Source organism: Solanum stenotomum, chromosome 4 (genome assembly GCF_019186545.1).
Source record: "Solanum stenotomum isolate F172 chromosome 4, ASM1918654v1, whole genome shotgun sequence".
In the NCBI taxonomy this organism is placed as follows: domain Eukaryota; kingdom Viridiplantae; phylum Streptophyta; class Magnoliopsida; order Solanales; family Solanaceae; genus Solanum; species Solanum stenotomum.
Genome location: NC_064285.1, coordinates 64,276,172 through 64,288,858, shown reverse-complemented (window position 1 = coordinate 64,288,858; position 12,687 = coordinate 64,276,172). Strand labels below are relative to the sequence as shown.

The 12,687-nt window shown below is 27.7% G+C and overlaps 2 protein-coding genes and 1 non-coding gene across 4 annotated transcripts; all 3 read left to right on the top strand.

The window, feature by feature from the left end:
• The first annotated feature begins 262 nt into the window (after positions 1-262).
• Positions 263-343, top strand: TRNAL-AAG (transfer RNA leucine (anticodon AAG)). Its single transcript has one exon. It is a non-coding gene; the product is annotated as a tRNA-Leu (tRNA).
• A 1,536-nt stretch (positions 344-1,879) lies between these two features.
• LOC125863040 (uncharacterized) lies at positions 1,880-2,773 on the top strand. Its single transcript, XM_049543180.1, has one exon. It carries the CDS (start codon positions 1,880-1,882, stop codon positions 2,645-2,647), a length of 768 nt encoding a protein of 255 aa, XP_049399137.1. The 3' UTR covers positions 2,648-2,773.
• Positions 2,774-8,371: 5,598 nt separating this feature from the next.
• LOC125862404 (uncharacterized) lies at positions 8,372-9,347 on the top strand. Of its 2 annotated transcripts, none has more exons than XM_049542459.1 (2): positions 8,372-8,572; positions 9,130-9,347. In XM_049542459.1, exons 1-2 carry the CDS (start codon positions 8,442-8,444, stop codon positions 9,257-9,259), a joined length of 261 nt encoding a protein of 86 aa, XP_049398416.1. In that variant the 5' UTR covers positions 8,372-8,441; the 3' UTR covers positions 9,260-9,347. The 2 variants fall into 2 exon arrangements, with proteins under 2 accessions (XP_049398416.1, XP_049398415.1); XM_049542458.1 differs by having other exon boundaries at positions 8,377-8,572; positions 9,124-9,347.
• The last annotated feature ends 3,340 nt before the right edge of the window (positions 9,348-12,687 follow it).

Sequence of the window (12,687 nt, the reverse complement as noted above, 5' to 3'; positions counted from 1 at the left end):
CACGTCTGAAACTTCCATACTTTATTTTGAAATTCTATTTATGAAATTTAAAACTTAATAATAATAATAACTATTTTTCAATTATAAAAACTGAAAATTATTATTTGTGAATGTTCTACTACTTAAAATAAATAATCTAAAATGTCACAACTCACAAGTAATGAATTTAAACTCTCCTTTTAACTGTGGTCAAATACCCTTTTCATCATAATGCCTTTGATGCTATGTTATAATAACTAATTCAATAAGCTCTAATTACATTGTTGAGATGGCCGAGTTGGTCTAAGGCGCCAGATTAAGGTTCTGGTCCGAAAGGGCGTGGGTTCAAATCCCACTCTCAACAGTATTATTATTTTTACTAAATATAGTAACATCTTAGAATTATATTTTTCAAAAATAAGTTATCATTAAATTTGTTAATTTACCCTTCTTTTGTCTATGGTTTATGTTAAAAGAAAAATTACTAGAAGCCAAAATATGAATTCAAGCATAGAAATGAGAAATGATTTTATAATAGACTTGTTAGTTTCGCAATTCGAGGAGAAAGTTCAACAAGGTATCAGTCCTCTGTAATAGAAAAACAAATTTCCAATTTTTGGATTCTTGGATAAAAGATTAAAAATCAAACAGAAAGTTGTCTTTTACCACTGAAAAATTAAAAATGAGAAAAAAAAGACAATAAATAGAAAATGACTTGTATACTTGTTAGGTGGCCTCTGTGACAACTATTTGTCACCTTCAGAAAGACACCTCAATGGTGCTTCCTATTCTAAACCAAAGCAAGGCCTTCTTTTAATAAGAAAAATAGAATAGTTCGGTGTATAACGTATTTCATGTTCATACAAAGTCTGGAGAAGGATCGCATTTAAGAAGTATGATATAGATAGTTTATTCTAATGTAAGTATTACTCGAATTTGTGGCTTATAAATCACACGCAGGGGCTAAGCTAGCAAGGGTCAAGGGAGTTAATTTGAATCTCCTTCAACAGAAAATTACACTATTATATTTGATTAAATTATTTTTTACGTATCTGTAATAGATATTGAATTCTCTTTGACCTCTTCGTATATGTATTTTTTATATTCTAAATTTTTTGAATGAAAATTTTGATTCACGTGAAAATAACTTTATATTATTCCAAGGTTCCCCTTCTTGGAACATAAAATAAATGGTTTATATAAAGTTGGCTATTTTGACTTCAAACTGTCAGAAAGGTTTGTTTTTATGAATTATGAGAGTTAATTAATAAGGTTATTTGGCTTATTAGGAACTTAATTTTCCATTATTCTTTATCATAACTCTAGTATCAAATGAAACAACAATTCCATACGATAAAACAATTTAAAATCGACTATATGAATTCATAGTCTATCATAGTTCCCCATTTGAAAATATCTTAAACTAATGTATACAATATGAAAGTGAAAATAAATTAAAGAATATTACTCTATATTTCCTACTGGTATAAAAATTTCGATAGAACTAATTGGAAGATTCCAAGAAATTAACAGGTGGTCTTAAAAGTAATGCGCTAACATGACTATTTGTGGAAATTCTAAAAGATTGAGCGAGCGTTTGATCATAGATTTTGAATCAAATTTTATAAATTTATCTTCAAATATGTGTTTGACCATAAAATTTATTCAGTTCAAATATTTTTTTCTCAAGTTCTCAATTTTCAACTTCAAAACCTATAATCAAACTGGAGTCGGAGTTGATCAAATTATAGGTAGTTTGAGATAAAATTTACTTTATTGTCCCAACTTACAATAAAGAAAATTATAATAATAATAATAATTTCCCGCCAAAAAAATTACCTCAATCCTTCCAAATTCCCATATATTTATAACATTCCCTCACTCTAAAAAACACACACACATGAAGTCTAGTACTTCCAAGATAATAATGGGAGCAATATTAATAATGGTGGTAACCCTTGCAATAATTCTAGGCCTACTCTTAGTTTTTCTTGTTGAATTTTTTTGTTCTCTCTTACTTAGTAGGCGCCAACGATCAAAAACACCTGTTAATTCCGGAACAACCTCCATCACACAACCATCACCACAATGTCAACGGTCAAAAAGGGGTACAAATTTCGCGATAACCTCTACCACACAACCACCACCACTAGAGTGTCAATCAATTGCTCCAATTACAAGTAGTCATAGTAGCTTTTATGCACAATTAGGGGTTCTTCATGTTCCAAGAACTTACCTCTTTCCTAAAATTTCCACTAAAGATCATCACAACATTGATGATCTTAAAATAGTCCAAAATATGTCATACCCTAAATTAGTCCATGAAGTACAATCACATCAATGTAGCACTAGTAGTACTACTATTGATGAACAATTTATTTACATATCAAATCCAATTTATGATAACACAAAAATTGAGCATGATACCCCGTTTGAAACGCCAGATACATCCCCCTCCTGTCTCGAATTAATCATTGATAGTTCTTCGGAAGAAGGAGACAAAAATTGTGGAATATCAACATGTTCTAGTACACCTTCTTCAGTACTATTAACTCCGATGAAGAAACTTCCAATCGAGGCATGTTCAATTTCACTAAGAAGTGGCTCTATTAATAGTAACAATTATACTTCTTCCTCTGGATCTCCATGTACTTCTCCTTCTTGGTAAAATTTGCAAAAAAAATTAATAATCTATGTACTTAAATTTGTTTAATTAGGGTTTGTTTAGATGTTCTTTTGTTAGCCTAGTTTGTTTAGTTCTTTTTATTTTCTTGTTTACTTATTTTTGTTGATGTAATAGACTAATAGGGATGCTAAAAAAGTGGTGATAGAACGACTAATATTATCTCTCTGTCCCAGTTTATTTGGCATACGTTCCTTTTTAATTTGTCTTAAAAAGTATTTTTTTTCTATATTTAGAAATAATTTAGTTTTAAATTTTTGTTTATCCTTAATGCTAGGTCACTTGGTACCCCAAGAAATGATTATATTAGTTCTTCTCCTCCTTGGTGAAATTTGAAAAAAAATTATATGTGACTAACTATTACGGTAGACTTTAAGTGATGCACGTTTTTTTTAATATGTCTCAAAAAGAATATTATGTTTATATATTTAGAAACAATTGACACGTTAGGAAGTGACTCTAATATTAACAATTACTCTTTTTATTCCTTTCTATCTCCATCTACTTCTCCTACTTAGTGAAATTTGCAAATAAAACTTAATTTTTTTATTCTAATTATGTTTCTTTTAGCTTTAATAGGGATGCTAAAAAGGTGATGGAAATTAGAATGACTAAAATATTAGAAAGTTTTTAAGGCGTGACTATGGGTGCACTAAGAACTAGGTCACGCCAAATTGTCTCTTTATGTATTCTAATATAAAATGACATTTGTTGTTTTTAAGTACTTTTCTGATTTTATATTTGTATGATCATAAATCATTTCATCAGGGGAATGAAACGAAACGGAAACAAAATATTTTTAGCTATTGAATGAAAGAGGGAACACAAGTCCCACAAAGAGATTACAAATTCGATGGTGTCAATTGGGATCCGTGGATTGTTGCTCTCTTACGAAGCGTTTGACCTAATAGGTTTCATATTATGTTAATTCGAACTTACTCGATTTGTTTAGTTGACATTTTATAATGCAATCATATAATTTTAGAGGTTGACCTTATATAATCTAACTTGATGACATACTTGTACAATTTTTTTGACCTAAAACTCTATATAGATCAGTCAATGAAGTCTAAAATAAAAAAGAAAAGTTATCATATAAACCAAATGAAGAGAGTAAAAAATAATTATTAATAATGTTTGGAGCACATAATTTGTTATACTACTACAACATAACTTAGTGTATGTAAATCCACTTTTGGAGTTTGAAAAAGGATAGGTAAACCTGAACTTTATCACTATTGCGAAGATAAAAAAGTTATTTCGGATCCTCAACTCGATATAACATGACTTGTCAATTTTCATATAACATGTTAAAAAATACGGAAAATAATGATAAAAAACTTTACACTAACACAAGTAAAATACAATTTTGGTGTTGGGAATGAGAAGGTGCATGTGAAGAGGGGTGGACCAAAAGGAAGAATAGAATAGAGTCAAAATTTATATCTCTATTTTTCATGTTAAAAAGGGACCCTCATTTGTTAATATTTATTGAAAAATACAAAAAAGCTTGAAAAAAGAGAAACCTGTGAGATCTTTTGTATTTTTTGTAAAGGACTATTTATGTTAGTCTCGATGCATGGCATTGAACCCAATGAAACAAAAAATCTACAACTAGATTCTTCTCTAAACTAAAATATAATCAAATTTAGGAGCGGAGCTAGTATAGAAAATACGAATTCAATATAATTTAATAATTTTAATTTAAGCTTTTATCCGACCCAAGCCCAATTGTATTTATACTTTTAATAATTATGTATTTTTATCATTAATTAAGAATTTTCTATCATATATTGAAGAAGATACACCTTTATATATATTTATTTGCTACCAGATACACTAAAAGAGAGAGAGAAGGGGGGGGGGGGGTCTACCGAGATTGGGAGGGAGGCGAGTGAGATAGTCATGTATCTCAGATACATGTGAATCACACTAGATATATGTATTTGTATATATCTGGTGTACATAGGAAAGTGGTGAATAAAATTTGTTATGTATCTCAAATACATGTGAATTCACTTGGATACAATGTATTTAAAACAAATTACACCTAATGTATCCCAAGATACATGTATATGAACGTATCAAAATCTAGTAAAATTCGTAATATTACAAATTAGAGTGTATCTAAGTAATTAATTTCTACACTAATGACATGATTTCTGTAAGTTTTTCAATGTTTTATAAGATATTTATTTGGACGTTGTCATTTAAGTTGTATAATTTAACTAATATCCACTACACTGACCAACATTTCCCATTGATACATTATTTTATATACATTGAATATTGAGGTTTTTTCTTTTATTAATATTTTTGGAATCTTCATTTTATTTTTTCAAATTTCAACATATATTTGTGATTCTTCTGGGGTGAAGTATAGTTAGTGGATTAGTTGTTATTGCTCACATCTTTTTGATTGTTGCTTCACACAAATTTTCTTGCATATGATATGGACAACTTCAAACATATTATGTATCCAATTTTAGTTTTATATTTCTAAAGTTGGGCCAAATATATATTTCCTGACCTTATATTAAAATATCTGAATTCTGACCTTGTTAAGGCAACAATTTCAATAAAAAGAATATTGGAATATTACGATAGTAACTTCAGTAAAAAAATATCGAAAATTGACTTGGTAAATTATTATATGTCTGAAATTTTGCCAAGGTCATAATTTTAGTAGAAATCTTTGAAGTTTGACCTTGTCAAGTTCATAACTTCAATAAATTAAAATGTCTGAAGTTAACTTTGGCAAGAGATACAAAACTTCAGTAAAAAATATCCAATGATTGTCTTTCACAAGGTCACACTTTCAACAAAAGTATGTAAAATCAAACGAAAATTTAAAAATTAAGTCGTGTATACTTAAAAGTTGTATCCAAAATGAGTAAACTTGCAATATTTTTTAAATATTATAGATAAATTAAATGACGATAACAAAAAATAATATGTGTTATACACTTCACACGCCAATTCTTCTTAAGAAAAAAATATTCAAATTTGTCTTTTGTCATGGTAATCAATGTCGTTTCGACAAATGATATCCTAATAAATAATCCTTGGGGCAATTTCTTGATTAAAATCCATACAATCATTCTTCTATCACCATCTAATTAAGAAACACATTTTGAATGACATCAAATATAAACATTCAATGTTTACTCGAGTTTGATCCGAGAATCTTCCGAAAACATCTTTACCTCCACGAAATAGTGATAAAATTTGTGTGCATTCTATCCTCTCCAGATCCCACTAATTAATTGAATTTCATTGAATATGTTGTTACGTTTTGTAATATCAAGAACACATGTTGGTAAAGGGAGAATGAGATAGATACGTATGGTTCATAAGGTTTAAAACAAAATAAATAAAAATATCTACTTAGTTCATTGTGTACGTCAGGAAAAGAGTATAGTACAAAATTCTTAATTCATGAATTTAATTAATTATCGGGTTTTGCAAGTCAAAGCTTTTACTATTTGATATCTTTTTTGAAATTGAAGAAATTTAACTAAACATGCTCCACAAGGTATGATGTTCATATTAAAGAGTCTCATATTAGATGAGAAATGAATGAGCAATTTTCTTATATGACTTACAATTCGAGCTAATTTTTGGAATTGAGTGAACCTCAACATCCATTTCTTTACGTTTACCTACTCAAATATGAGGATATTGCAATAAAAAAAATATATAATAAAGAAGTATTGAAAAACTCTGAAGGTGGCGCGATTTTTTAGCTTCGTCGTCAAACTATTGACAGCCTTAAAAACACTCATCTACTTGACTAATTAAATTTAGATACACCCTTGATTTGCTACATGACATAACAAGTGTTCTCAAACTCTTGTAGGAGCATGAGACTCTTAATAAAAAAAAACTAAGAGAAGTGTTGAACACGTTCCTAAACTTGATGAGAATATAGAAATGTATTTCACTCATGTTACAAGATCAGTATTGTATTTAGATTCAGTTACCCAAGTAAAGAAGTGTTCTTAAAATTGTCATACCAAATTTAAGAATGTTTTTAATACGTCAAAATTTGACATGAATTTACCTTGATTGGACTATAAATTTATTATATTGCTTTGGATAAGGGATCCAATTTTTTCTATTTGTAAATTATTTGTTCTGAATATTGCAGATATGACAACAATAGATGAGTAATATTATGGGCCTATGGCCCATTTGTCAATTGATTTATTGAAAACAGATCCATGAACAACAATCACAACCATCTAGGCAGGAAATGAAATGGTCCAGATAAGGACCCTGTGCCATCTGTCAATTTCTTCAACTATAAAAATTAGGGAAAAGACTTAAATATGCCATCGAACTTTTAGAAAAGACTCATTTATGTCATCCGTTAAAAGTTTGGCTCATCTATGTCATTACCATTTAAGAAAAGGCTCATTCATGCCATTATTTTTTAATGGTGATTTTGCAAAACCATTTTTTACACGTGGCCAATTATAATTCGGCCACGTCATTATTATTTTTTTTAGAATTTTGATTTTTTATTATTAAAAAAAAATATGACGTGGCCGAATTATAATTGGCCACGTGTAAAAAATGGTTTTGCAAAAAATGTTTGTTCAGAATTTTGATTTTTTATTATAAAAAAAATAATGACGTGGCCGAATTATAATTGGTCACGTGTAAAAAATGGTTTTGCAAAACCACCGTTAAAAAATGATGACATGAATAAGCCTTTTCTTAAACGGTAATGGCATAGATGAGCCAAACTTTTAGCGGATGACATAAATGAGCCTTTTCTGAAAGTTCGATGGCATATTTGAGCCTTTTCCCTAAAAATTATACAATTGAAACATGAACAATATAATATAAAAGTTCAATATTAAATATACTATGATAAAAAGGGAAATTGAATCTAATTTAGCTTTGAAGAATAGTTCATGGTTTAAGGATGGCTCAAGAAATTAAAAAAAAACTATTACTATTGTATTATTTTCTTCATTTGTTTTTACTTATCTACTATTTAAAAAATAAAATTTCATTTTTAATATATTAAAATCTAATAATTATTTGTTTCTATTTTATCCTCAATATTAATTACTCATTCCTTATATCCTTTCTCAAGGCGTAAAACTATCAATTAATAGGGATGACAATTGGGCGGTTGAGTCAAATTTGGGTGGGTCATAATGGGTTAAAACAACAATCGGGTCAAGATCCAAGCCAATTCAAATTTACTTTGTTTAAAACGAGTTAGGTAATAGGTTATATAATGGATCAAGACCCAATTCAACTCAATTTTTACTAAGTTTAATTATTTTATTTGTTCTTTTAAACTATTTTAGTATTTAAAAATTTATTTTTTATATTATGACTATATTTAACATATTAAATTGAAAAAACATTAAAATATTTTGACAAAATTTCTTATAAGCCAATTGAGGTTACATATCAATCCAATATTTAATAGGTTGAAATGAGTTGAGCTAATAAATATACGGGTCAATAACTCACCTAAATTTAAACGGATTAAAAATATGTACAAAGTTCAAAATGAATACAGTAAAAATGAACGGATAGAATATTATCGAAAGGACACTAAAAACAAAAAATAAATAGACCGCTTTACCTAATTGATTACTTTTTCCAACCTCACAAAATTATATTTGCTTAAAAGATTATAATTATAATATAATCTCCAATTATTTTCCTATAAATACTAACCTCTTGACATTTGTCTTTCTTCAACTAGAGAAAACCTTTTTTTTTTCTTTTCTCTAAAAAAAAAAAAAAACTAATGGCTTCCCAAAAAGTTATCACTGTCATCACTACTTCCTCCGATATCTCCACCGGAGATTCACACCCGCCGGCGAATTGTCCTAAAGGACACTGTTTGTGCTCTCCGACGACCCATCGAGGGTCATTCAGGTAATTTTAATTAGATAATCAATGGCGAAGTCAGAATTTTCATTCAATTTCTACGGATGATGAATTTATTTGTTATGAGAGACAAATTCATGATTTGAAATTTTTAATTTTTAATTTTTTTGTGATTTCAAATTAATTTTTAGTTTTTACTTTTATAATTATTCGAATCAAACCATCATCAAGGAGGACAATAAAGTTTTAAGCAAGTTTCATTTCAAACACCGATCAAGAAATTACTTGTTACTAGATTCTCAATAAATATTTTATCTACGTAAAAAAATAAAAAATTACTGAATTTTCGAGAACTCTGTACTTTAATCCTCCTCCACTTGTTTTGTTTGTTAAAAAATTACATTACGTAAATACCGGAAGATGATGGTTTTAGTTTTTAAGAATATATATAAGAAATTATTTAACTTTATATATATTGTGTGATTTTTCGATGATATTTTTTTCTCCGTATGTCTTTACCGAATATGGAAAAAGTATATACTCTTGTTGTTTTAGTTTGAAATTTGAAGATCAAACTAACTAATGTTCGGTAATATTAGGTGCAGGTACCACCGTACCTCTGGTGAGACAACAAGTACTGCATGGTTCAAGAGATCAAAATCCATGCCTGTTAATAAGAATAATAATAATAATAATTTGTCATCAATTTCTCCTAAATCAGTTGAATCTACTTAATTAATTACTAGTAATTTGTACTTTTTCCTATATATATGTTTCAGTTTTACTGGATAAATGGAAAAGTACTTGTTTTTTTTTCCTTGAATATGTACAGTATAGACTTTGATATTGCATTTTTTTGGCGGAATCAAAATTTGAAGTGTATAAGTTATGAAAATTTTCATTAGCTTGTTTAAGTTAGTCGGGTTACAATTAATATTTATCTCTATTTTGATGATTTTTTTATACAAATATAACATTTAAGAGAAAATTATCAAATTCGTTTGAATTTGTACATGTTCTGCTGCCTTACAACTTACAAGTTACGAGCTTACCTTAGGTTATGTTACTACATGTAAAAATTTGTAAATGTTAATATAAAGCCGAATTTTGTAAATGTTAATATACTACATTTAAACTTAAGTTAAAAAGTTTATCTGATTAATTGTGATTGAATATTAATATAAAGCCGAATTTTGTAATTGTAAAATTAAAAAAAATAATCCTAAAACATTTTTTTGTTGAAATAATGTATTATTTTAATAAAAAACATTTATTTAAAATAATTTTTAGATATTATTTAAACATTTCAAATTTTTATCTTATTCGTAGTCAAATGGCTCCTAATCTTTTGTGCCTTTTTTTTTTGGAGATGGCATCAATATAATGATTCATGTTTTCTTTAATGTGAGTATTACTTTCAAAGCTTTTTATTTATTATAATAGCATAACAGCCATTGCTTACTCAACACTTATCAATTATCATTGACATTGACTAGAAATTAATAATGGATAAGATAAAACATAATAAGAGTGGTTGTTGAAGTTGTTTGGTGTTCAATTAGTGATAATTCACAAATAAATTTTTTTCATTAAAATTTGAAACTGATTTTTTATAATTAGAAATAGTCACTCTTATATCTTTGAAGTTTTACTTGTACAATTGAAAATTGCAAAATAGTGATTATTTTTCAAAAAATATTAAAAAGCAAATTATAAACACAATATATATGATCTAGACATATGAAAACATGGTTTATATATCTTCTCACGTTATATTCAGTTTCAAATAGCCTTCATATTTTTCTTTAATATATTTACTATGCAATTTTCACTTTAGAAAAGATATATATAAAATTTCCTCTATCTATTTTGTATTGCTTTTTCACAGCATTTTAAATTGCGATCGCTTCAACAATTATGATTTTTCACAAATTCAATTAGGGATCAATGGACGTGAAGCAACACACCTTGCTATTCATAATAACCAAATCAATACTTGTCTTCTTAAATTTACTACTTCCGCTATTTTATATTAACTGGATTTTTGGGGAGTTTTTCATTGTTTAAAATAATTGAATTGTTCAAAGTTTAGATGTGTTTTAAATTTTTTTTGTATTTATCCTTTCTTTTAATGAAGTTTGATAATTTCTAGGAGACAAATTGCACTATTTATAAAGTAACATCTCTTTATGATTTCACAAAGAATAATAGTGGAAACTAGAAAATATGATTTAAATTATGTCCTTAAATATTTTTCTAATTCAGTTAAATACGAAATAGATGGATGATTATTATTATTATTATTATTATGTGGGGTAGGGTGAGTGAGCAATGCCATCAATTATTGTAAACCAACTGAATAGAACCTTAGTAGCTATTATAGCATGGGACCAATTTTATTATTTTATTTTCATAAAGACGTGGGAATCTATGTTTTCATTAACTATCACGCAATTGGAGGGAGGAAAATATTTCAAAATTATCTTCATTGTTCAAAGTGGATAATACAACAATTTTTTTTGTGATCAAATTCATTTAATGGATATCTTAATTATAATACTAAATAAATTAAAAGAAAAAGGATAAATTTAAAATTGATAATGAATATGAAGTGAGTCACTTGATAGATATATATCATACTATAATATTAAGATGCTCTATATGTTGAAAATGACTTATGGGAAGAAGAAATTGGACACCAAATAAGAAAAAAGGTGTATCCACACCATCAACCAACTAACTAATTTCATCGCTATGGATTGTGGTAAGATGGTTCGGAAGTCTTCCATTTTTAGCCAGAGTCGGATCTAGAATTTGGAGGTCCTGGGTGCCACATCATTCAAGTTAGATAAACGGGTCGGTTGCTTTAATTTTGGGTTACAATTCGGGTTATTATCCTTTTCGATTTTTATAAACAAATCGATCAAACATGCATGTTAGTAATATTTTCTTTGAGATATTCTGTGATTCGAGCTAACTAAACAATTCAATTTTTTTTTTTAGGAAGTAAAGGCCTTATTCACTTAGACTTTTGAGGAAAAAATAATTTTTTTCACATTAAAATTTGAACTTGTATAAACCATCTTATAGTGTTAATTAAATATATTCATATTCCATTGACTTTATGTGTTGCTGCAGACATATAGTAGAGAGAATAAAATTGTAGTTTCAACCTAGTCATCTTACTTAGCAAGAATGTCAGTGAAGATCGAAAGAACCTTTAAATTGAAAGAACTCTAGTAATAATATTCATCATTTTTAAAACTTATATTTTTTAAAAATGACTATTTAAATACATTCTTAATAATATTTATCAATAATTAGTGAAAGTTAAAAAAAATTAAGAATTAACTACCGTGAAAATGAGTCAATTTGAATTAATAAAGTATAGTAAATAAATAAAAATGAATGGAAGAAAAAAAACTAAAGCCCTTCACATTATAAAAAAAAAAAGAAGCTTCACACGTATGGCATATCATGCCCTTCACCACTTGAACCATTCATCACTTTGTTCAATGGGTGACCAAGTTAATATATATTAATTTCTGATACATATATATACAAAGATTATCCTGAAATCACTGGGTGCGGTGGCACCCTCACCCGTACCCTTAGATCCGCCCCTGCTCTTAGTTAGAGGTCTTATATTTAGGCCACCCCTGCTATGATTTTTTTGGTTGGAACATTATTTTCAGAAATAATTCCCTAATGCACGAATTCAAATTTAATCAGATTTCCATGCAGATATTGCTTATTGAATGAGAAATAAACAAAAGAAACTAACTAATTTCTCTCATAAGGGTGTTAAAAAAAGATTTTTTAGTATGAATTTGATAACTAAGTAAAATATAAAAGAATAAACTTTTACTTCTTATTTAACGACAAATGAGGAGACCAAAAAAATATTATTATTCCATATAAGTATATTCACTAAAAGATTTCATTAATTTTAATATTCATATCATAATTTACACATTAGGATATATATATATATATATATATATATAACTTGTCCAGATAACACCTCAAAAATCTTTTAGAATAAGGAATTACTATTTTTGCAAAAGTTATCCGAAGAATAGGATATATTCCTTGTAAGATGATACACTTCTTTGATAATTGAGCCACTTATTTGTCCTTTGGCTTAGTTGCTTCGTTTAATG

Excerpts from the sequence above, each read along its gene's own strand:
- LOC125862404 (XM_049542458.1), top strand. The coding sequence starts at position 8,442 with ATGGCTTCCCAAAAAGTTATCACTGTCATCACTACTTCCTCCGATATC. Across the intron at positions 8,573-9,123 it reads ACCCATCGAGGGTCATTCAG|GTGCAGGTACCACCGTACCT; the intron begins GTAATTTTAATT and ends CGGTAATATTAG.
- LOC125863040 (XM_049543180.1), top strand. The coding sequence starts at position 1,880 with ATGAAGTCTAGTACTTCCAAGATAATAATGGGAGCAATATTAATAATG.